Source organism: Psittacula echo (genome assembly GCF_963264785.1).
Source record: "Psittacula echo genome assembly, chromosome: Z".
NCBI lineage: Eukaryota > Metazoa > Chordata > Aves > Psittaciformes > Psittacidae > Psittacula > Psittacula echo.
Genome location: NC_137742.1, coordinates 33451751 through 33460504, shown reverse-complemented (window position 1 = coordinate 33460504; position 8754 = coordinate 33451751). Strand labels below are relative to the sequence as shown.

General features: G+C 43.6%; 1 protein-coding gene across 2 annotated transcripts; it reads right to left on the bottom strand.

Moving 5' to 3' along the window:
* Positions 1 to 1182: 1182 nt before the first annotated feature.
* LOC308231909 (protein NYNRIN-like) lies at positions 1183 to 3992 on the bottom strand. 2 transcript variants are annotated; one of them, XM_080637750.1, is made up of 2 exons: positions 3140 to 3992; positions 1183 to 2781 (listed from the first exon to the last, which is right to left on the bottom strand). In XM_080637750.1, the coding sequence occupies exons 1-2, from the start codon at positions 3206 to 3208 to the stop codon at positions 1462 to 1464; spliced, it is 1389 nt and encodes a 462-aa protein (XP_080493876.1). In that variant the 5' UTR covers positions 3209 to 3992; the 3' UTR covers positions 1183 to 1461. The 2 variants fall into 2 exon arrangements, with proteins under 2 accessions (XP_080493876.1, XP_080493877.1); XM_080637751.1 differs by having other exon boundaries at positions 3403 to 3992.
* Positions 3993 to 8754: the final 4762 nt, after the last annotated feature.

Here is an 8754-nt window from a genome sequence, read left to right as displayed (position 1 = left end):
ACATTTATCCTCCAAAGTTACACGCCTATACATATTCATGATCTATCCCCGCTTCGTATTATAATGAGCTAAAAGGTCCTTTGCACATGCGCAGTGCCTCCCCGAGGTCATGGGTGAGGGTCTCAGGATGAAGTAAATGAGTCTTCCTCTTGTGGGCAGGGGTCTTCAAGATGAAGTAAACGAGTCTTCCTCTTCTTAAACTTTTCACCTTTGTCACATCTGGATGCCCCAGTGATTACACAAGTAGCTGAAACCAGCCATATCTGTCTGTCTTTGGATTAACTGATAAGTAGAGAAGAATGAGAAGGAACAGTAGAATGGGCCAACTGATATGTAGATGTGGTGAGGAGAAGGAGAAGAATGGTAAGGAGGATGGGTCAACTGATAAGGAGGATGGGCAGAAGAATGGTATGTAGAAGGCAATTTATATTTAGTGGGGCCCCTAAATTCCACAGCCTTCCAGGCGCTAGCGTTTCTTATATCAAGCCCCCTTGTATCAGTCCCCCCTTTTCTATAAAGTGAGTAAATTCTTTTACTATTTTATGATTATTATTTACGACAGAGCTATCCATGTTCCTTCTATTGATTTATGGAATAGCTTCAATATATATTGTATTACACACGGTACAATCATTAAAATGAATAATACTATCACTAAGATTAGAAGACCTTGTTTAAGTATGTCCTTGAACCATCCAGTAATTCCTAGGCTATTTAGCCATTTATCCAGTCCGCCTCCAACAATTCTAAGCTTCTACGGAGGCTGCTTCTTGGACTAAATGTCTTTTGGAGGCTGCAAACAGGGACAATTTACCTAGATAACATGGTCCCCCAAAAGGTTTGGAAGGAATTCCTGGCCATGCATGGTCTCCACATATCAAGAAATATCCTGGGGGTAGAGCTTTGGGTATTTTGTCATTGTATTGTAACTCGTTTGACCATGTACTAAAAGTTATGCAGCGCTGATTGGTTCTGTCAGATCCCAGGAGTTGGAATTCTTGCATCGGGATTGGGCTGATGCAATTATCCAACTGGTTCCTCGAGCCCTTTTGACCATTTCGGTTACTGTGGTAAAATTTAGAATCGAGTCATCCCTTTCCTTTACCCATCCCCGAAAATCAAAGGGGCTCAAGTATGGTACACCAATTAAGCACGTTTGAAAAGGATTTCCCACCCGTGCCAAGGTCAAAACAGAAATCAGTAGCCCCAGTCTTGTTTGTCCATGTGAGCCAGATATTAGTGTTTCCATGGAACACTCTATCTTTCGTGAGTTAGTTTTAATTTCACGGCCCTTTCCACCTTGGTTCGAGATCTTCTTCTTTTCCTGTGGGTCTGAAAGATTTTATATACACATAATCTCCAGGTTGTGTATTATGTACAGGACTATCCAGTCCTCTGCTTCGAGTTCCAGCCACATGTTTTTCAATTTTTCTGAGTTGTTTTCCTCACTCTATTATATAGTTATTCATAGTTTCTTCTCCCACTTGGGGAGACGGTCCTTGTTGGACCCCATGTGGTCTTCCATAACCCTTCTCGAGTTCTTGGTTTAGCTCGAATTCTCAACAGAGTTAATGGAAGTGCCTGGGGCCAAGGTAGGCTGGCCTCCTGACCCAATTTCACAATTTGTTGTTTAATTAAATGGTTCATTTTCTCCACCTGACCACTTGACTGAGGGTGGTAGGGAGTATGAAGTTGCCAATCGATACCTAAATATTTGCTAATTTGTTGTACCACATTTGAAATAAAATGTGGTCCTCTGTCTGAAGATGCAGTGGCTGGAACTCCGTATCGTGGTATTATCTCCTGTAACAATATCTTAGTTACCTCCCGGGTCTTTGCACTTCTTGTTGGAAAGGCTTCTGGCCAACCTGAAAAGGTGTCTGTTAGGACTAACAAATGTCTATACCCCCCTTTTCGTGGCAGTTCTGTGAAGTCAATCTGCCATTGTTGACCTGGTCCATTACCTCTTCCAATTTGACCTATTTTAAGTTTGGGGGCATTTTTGGGGTTTGTTTGAAGGCAAAGGTCACATTGTTGAGTTACTTGTTGAATGGTAGCATACAAATTTCTAGCCATGATTTTGTTTAGTAAATACTTATGTAAGGCATCCACTCCCCAGTGTGTTTTCTGATGCTCATTTCTTACTAATGCCCATAACAAAGAAGAGGGGACAACTATTTTCCCTTCCGGTGTGTGAGCCCACCCCTCCTTATTTAGTATTCCATCCTGATCTGTAATTAGTTTCTGATCTTCCTTACTGTAATTTGGCTTACCTTCCAAAGAAATTTCCCCATCAGAAATTAGGGCTCCTTCAATAATTACCTCTCCTTTTGCTGCTTCTTTTGCCTCTCTGTCCGCCAGCTCATTTCCTTCTTTCTGCTTCGAACTCACTCTCTGGTGTGCCTTAATGTGCATAATTGCTACCTTCTCAGGTAGTTGGACTGCTTCCAACAATCTCACTACCTCTTGTGCATGTTTGATGTTTTTTCCGTGCGAATTCAACAGTCCTCTTTCTTTCCAGATGGCTCCATGTGCATGCACAACTCCAAACGCGTATCTTGAGTCTGTATAGATGTTTATCGCATATCCAGCGTGTCGTTTCCCACTGATGACATAGCTGCTTCCATCAGTAAACCAGGTTTCTGCGTTGTCCAAAGAGGTATCTTTCAGGTCTGGACGGCTGGAGTATGTGTCCTCAATGGTTTTCATACAGTCATGATGTATAGGTTGTCCTTCGTTTAGCCTCTTTTGTCCATTGAAGATCTCCGCTGAGAAAAGAAGCTGGATTGACAATGTTAGTTGTTAGTATTTCTATATCATCCTGTTCCACCATGATGGCTTGATATCTCAGGAACCTCTGATGGGAGAGCCAATGTCCGCCTTTTACTTCCGGTACTGCAGACACTGTATGGGACACTAGCACTGTTATTTTCTGGCCCAGGGTGAATTTGTGTGCTTCTTGGACATTCAGCACAACTGCTGCCACTGCTCTAAGGCACCCAGGCCACCCTTTAGCTGTAGAGTCCAATTGCTTAGAAAAATAAGCAACTGCTCACCGATATGGGCCCAAGTCCTGAGCTAGTGTTCCCAAGGCAATCCCCTGTCTCTCGTGAGAAAACAAAAAGAATGGTTTACTCACGTCTGGAAGTCCTAGGGCTGGAGCTGACATGAGAGCATTCTTTAGTTGGTCCATCAGCAATGAGTGCATATAGAGGCTTTACATGCAACCCATAGTTGTCTGAGGCTTTGGGGTCTGGCATATTGCCTCTTTACGGCTCCGTCCCAAAGTTCGCTGTCCGGCACTTATCTCATAGCCCAAGTAAATTACCTTTTGTTTCACTATTTGGGCCTTTTTCTTGGATACTCTGCATCCCTGAAGTCTCAAAAGTTTAATAGGCTTACCATCCAGGCCACACAAGCTTTCTCTGTCTGGGTAGCGATTCAGATGTCATCTACATACTGCAATAGTTTTCCTTCTTCAGGTGGGGCCTCCCAGGATTCTAGATCTTTTGCCAGTTGTTCTCCAAACAGGATGGGGCTGTTTTTGAATACTTGAGGCAGCACCGTCCATGTGAGGTGAGTTCTGCATCCACTCCTAGGGTTTTCCCATTCAAATGCAAAGATTTTCTGGCTGGCTTCGTGGAGAGGGAGGCAAAAGAAGGCATCTTTCAAATCTAAAACAGTAAACCAAGTTAGCTCTGGTGCTAGGCATGTTAACAGGGTATATGGATTTGCTACCACAGGGTAAAGATCTTCGGTTACTTTGTTGACAGCTCGTAAGTCCTGTACTATCCGATGTGTCCCGTCAGGTTTACGGACTGGTAAAATAGGGTGTTAAAATCAGACTGGTACTCCTTTAATAGCCCTATCTGCAAGAAGTTTTCAATTATTGGGCAGATTCCTTCCCTGTCTTCCTTTTTCAAAGGGTATTGTTTGACCCTGACTGCCTGTTTCCCTTCCTTGAGCTTGACCTGTATCAGGGGTGCATTTTTGGCTTTTCCGGGTATATCCGTAGCCCATGCTCCTGGAAATTTTTGGTCTAATACATCTTCTCTAATCTTTTTCCCCTGTTTGGTGTGTAATTAAAATTAAACTTAGCACTTCTATGTCCTTAAGGTGATCTCGCCTTCATTGAAGGTGATGACTCCCCCAATTGTTCTAATAAATCCCTTCCCAAGAGGGCCTTTGGGGAGTTAGGCATATATAAAAATTTGTGAATGCCCCCTTGTTAATGGTCTATAAAAATACACCTTTTCACTTTGGCCAGTTGCTCCTTTTACAGTAATATATTCATCCCCTAAAGGTATCAGGGCTTTAGTTAAAACTGAATATGTTGCACCCTTATCAACTAAAAATTCCATTTCCTCTTTATCCCCTAGCTTCACTATAACCAGTGGATCTGCTAGGGAAGATTCCCCCGGTCCCCATCAGTCTAGTTCCAATTCAGTCACCGTCACCGGAGCCACCCCCATGGCACTCCCCCCAGGGCAGTCTCACTTCCAACGTCCGAACTCCCCATAGCACGCACACCGATCCGGTTCCACACAAAAAGAGCCCGCTCCCCCACCTCCGCCTGACCCGGCACTCATCCTAGGCTTAAACACAGAAGCTACCCGAGCTCCCCTCCTTTCCCCCTTTGTTTTCCTTTTTTTTTTTTTTTTTTTTTTTTTTTTTTTCCTCACAGTTGCTCACCCTGCTCTGCAGGCGCTCCAGATGCCTGCCTCTGCAGCAGCACTTCTGGTTTAACCCCTTCTTAACTCTGAATGTGAATCTGCTGCTTGTTGCCAGTGACAGCAATCTCTTCCTCCTTATCAATATCTGATAGGACAGATATAGAGGCTGCTCCTCTTGGAGGTACTTGTGATACATAATTTTCCTATCTATCTACCTGATTACTGATTTTTAACTTTAAACATCATTTCCCCAGTATCACAACCTGAACAACATCTCTCCATCTTAACTTTCCGTTTCTCCCTGTCCTTTTCCAAAGCCCAATTTAAGGGATCTGGCGGAGCTATATTAATTTTGCATTGCATCTGTCACTCCGGGTGGTTTCTTAAAGCGAAAAACGTATCTGCATACTTCATATTTCATCTCACTTCCCTTCCCTTCTTAAAAAATAACATTAGTTGTAACATAATATTATAATCCAATGTCCCATTAAGTGGCCACTTCGCCCCATCTTCTAATTTATAGAGAGGCCACCATTGATTACAGTACTTAATTAGGGTTCTCTTGTAATATTTCCTTACTTTGGTTTGCTCCCATTTTATCTTCTTCTTTTTAACCACGCCTCCTCAAATTCCTCTGATACTCTTTTTTACAAATCCTTTCCCAGTTTTCCCTTTCTAACTTCCCGGAGGTCCTCCGGGACTTTGTGGCTTACTCCACAAAGTAATCGTTTTATTTCTGGTCCCAAAGAATAACCGATTGGGAGACTATAATTTCCCCCCCCCCGCCAGAGTTTCGTAAGACACCCCGAGCAATATCCGCCCCCCCACTGGTACCCTGAGTGGCTGTAAAAGTGGAATTTACACCGAGAGCACTGCCACAATATCCACGTGAAATACCACCTGTAATATACAGTTACACTCCCACAGGGCACACAGGGAAACCCCTCGTTCTTGTATCTAGATGCACATTCTGCATATCTTATTAGAGGCTCGAGTTCTGCTATTTGGCGTAAAGCTATCCACTGCGGGTAGCCGGACCCTCCCCCACTTTCTATGCCGCTTAATGGTTACACACAGACAAGACACACAGGACGGCTCCGGCAGCTCCGGCTGCTATGTTGCTGACGGAACTGACGCACGACACACAGGGCAGCTCCGGCTGCTCCGGTTGCTATGTTACACACAAACAAAACACACAGGGCACTTCCGGCAACTCCGGCTGCTACACACACAGAAAAAACCACACAGGACAGTTTTGGGCAGCTCCGGCTTATGCTGACACCCAGGGCAGCTCCGGCTGCTTTGCTGCTTACAGGACTGACACAGACAAGACACACAGGGCAGACAAACATAGACGCTTCGTCCACCTCCGGCCGCTCTCCTCGCGGAGACACGGAACCGCGGATTAGGACTCCACACTCGCTTCGTAGCTATGCTACGTCTCAATCACACACAAACACTTACACACGGGATCCCACACACTCACACTGTGGTTCCGCTTACCCTTCTCCTGCTTCTATGGTAGCAGGTCCGTCCTGGCTCCCAAAACTTGAGATGCAGCGGAGACCTGGTGGGTTCGCCTACCCTTCACCTGCTTCCCTTAGCAGGTCCGTCCTGGCTCCCAAAACTTGGGATGCAGCGAAAACCCGGACTCGCCCGATCCGCTCTCAGGATCGCTAGCAGCCGCTCTATCGGTCGACGAGCCCCTTGCTTGCAAGCCCTACCTACCAAGGGGAACTTCGCTGTGCGCCAGACGTCTCTGCACGCCTTACCAGCAGCCCCGGGCCACGCGTACGACTTATAGGCCCCCAAATTACGACCTATAGGCCCCAAAAATTACAGATTCTAAGCATACCGTTTTCCGCAGCCTGCACAGGTTGTTGTCTGTTCCTGCAGTGAGCGGGCAAGAAGCGGAGCTCCTCCAGGCAAGTGGCCTGGGGCGCCTAGGATATCCGCCCCTCAGCCGATCCTGCAGTCGAACAGACGATCTCCTGCCTGGCTCGCCAAATTGATACGCGGAGAGACTCCACAACTCGTAAAAGTTGTAAAGTAGGTATGCTTTTATTCAGCGCTGAGGTGCATCGGGATCGCTCCTTCAAAGTATGCACACCTCAGTGTCGTTTTCCCGCTACATTTATCCTCCAAAGTTACACGCCTATACATATTCATGATCTATCCCCGCTTCGTATTATAATGAGCTAAAAGGTCCTTTGCACATGCGCAGTGCCTCCCCGAGGTCATGGGTGAGGGTCTCAGGATGAAGTAAATGAGTCTTCCTCTTGTGGGCAGGGGTCTTCAAGATGAAGTAAACGAGTCTTCCTCTTCTTAAACTTTTCACCTTTGTCACATCTGGATGCCCCAGTGATTACACAAGTAGCTGAAACCAGCCATATCTGTCTGTCTTTGGATTAACTGATAAGTAGAGAAGAATGAGAAGGAACAGTAGAATGGGCCAACTGATATGTAGATGTGGTGAGGAGAAGGAGAAGAATGGTAAGGAGGATGGGTCAACTGATAAGGAGGATGGGCAGAAGAATGGTATGTAGAAGGCAATTTATATTTAGTGGGGCCCCTAAATTCCACAGCCTTCCAGGCGCTAGCGTTTCTTATATCAAGCCCCCTTGTATCATGAAAACAGTTGTCTTGTTAAAACAAACGAATAAAAAGAAAAAACCCCAAAAGTAAACAGAAAAGTAAAAAAAAAAAAAAGGTAATTTATTTGTCACTGAGGTTTTGTTTGTTCTGTAACTCATGCGAAGTCAATTCTTACCCCTCTTTCTAGTCTCCCCAGTGCTGTTTTGCAACTCTCACCTTGACACAATGCTTGTAAGGTTAATAATCCTTCAGGTATTAGTTGTTCTCTGAATTCCTTCCAACCCACCTCCTGAAGCAATCATTGTTTCTTTCATCCTCTATTACCTTAACTTCCTCTTGAACTTTTCAGTGTGCTGCTGTGGTGTTGCTGCAACTCTCTCTCTCAGATAACATCAGTCTGAAAACACCTACTAAGTATCTTTTTTAACCATACTCTATAGTCTTGTTGATTCTCACAGTTATATCTCATACCTTCCTAGGGGAAAAAAATGCCTTTTCTTACCTCCTGCTGAATTGTGACTCCTGTAAAGGACTTATTTGCCCTCCAGAGTCCCTCCCACTCACCTTCTCAACCCCTGCCACTTGTGGAAGTGATAACTTCCATGCCTTGAGTTCCCATTTAATTGAAATAATGTAGGGTTGAAACATTAGATCAGATGATGCCATCCAGTTTAATCAATGACAAATTTAAAATTCAATTAAAAGATCAGTTCAAAATGCATTTTGTTTGAATGCCAGCTACTAAAACAAGAGTTTTAACTAATGAGACATGCTGATTAGATAATATTTGGACTGCCAAAATATTCCTAAGTTTTGTATTCAGCTAAAAACCATCTGTGAACCTATACCAATTACAATAAAATCTAGTTAGAGGTAAAAGCTTAACAAATTTATATTCCTAAATAAAATCCTGATTAAAAAGTTGCAGGTTTTCATCCCTTTTATTAATAAAATATGAAACAACCACTGACAGATTCAGACTTCAAATATGCATCATCATCTTCTTTTAAGAACAATCAAAAATCCTCCTGTCAAAATAATTTGCAAATGCGAGCATTTCTATTAACTTCCATAGAAATGCCTGCAGGACTAGCAATCTGTAAGACTTTAATTACTGAGTGTAAGTAAAAGAAAGAAGGAAAAATGACACTACAATACTTGCTTTTTCTTTTCGCAGAATTCACTTCTAGTATATTTTTGTGTAACTGGGGAAAAACCTCAACCTCTGGGCATAATGAAGGATTAATAAAATCGCATTAAAAGGTACATACAAAGCCCATAAGAGGCACAGAAAATAAATTCTGTTCTGGCTTGATGTAGCAGTAATACATCTTTCACAGCCTCACTTACATTTTGATAACTAATTCAACTTCACCTGTACAATTACCCACTACAGGCTAAATTTCCCTTTAAGCTTATGCTGATTTTTGAAATATACAAAAGCTAATAATTAATTATGGATCACTGCTGATTTTGAAGTCTGATT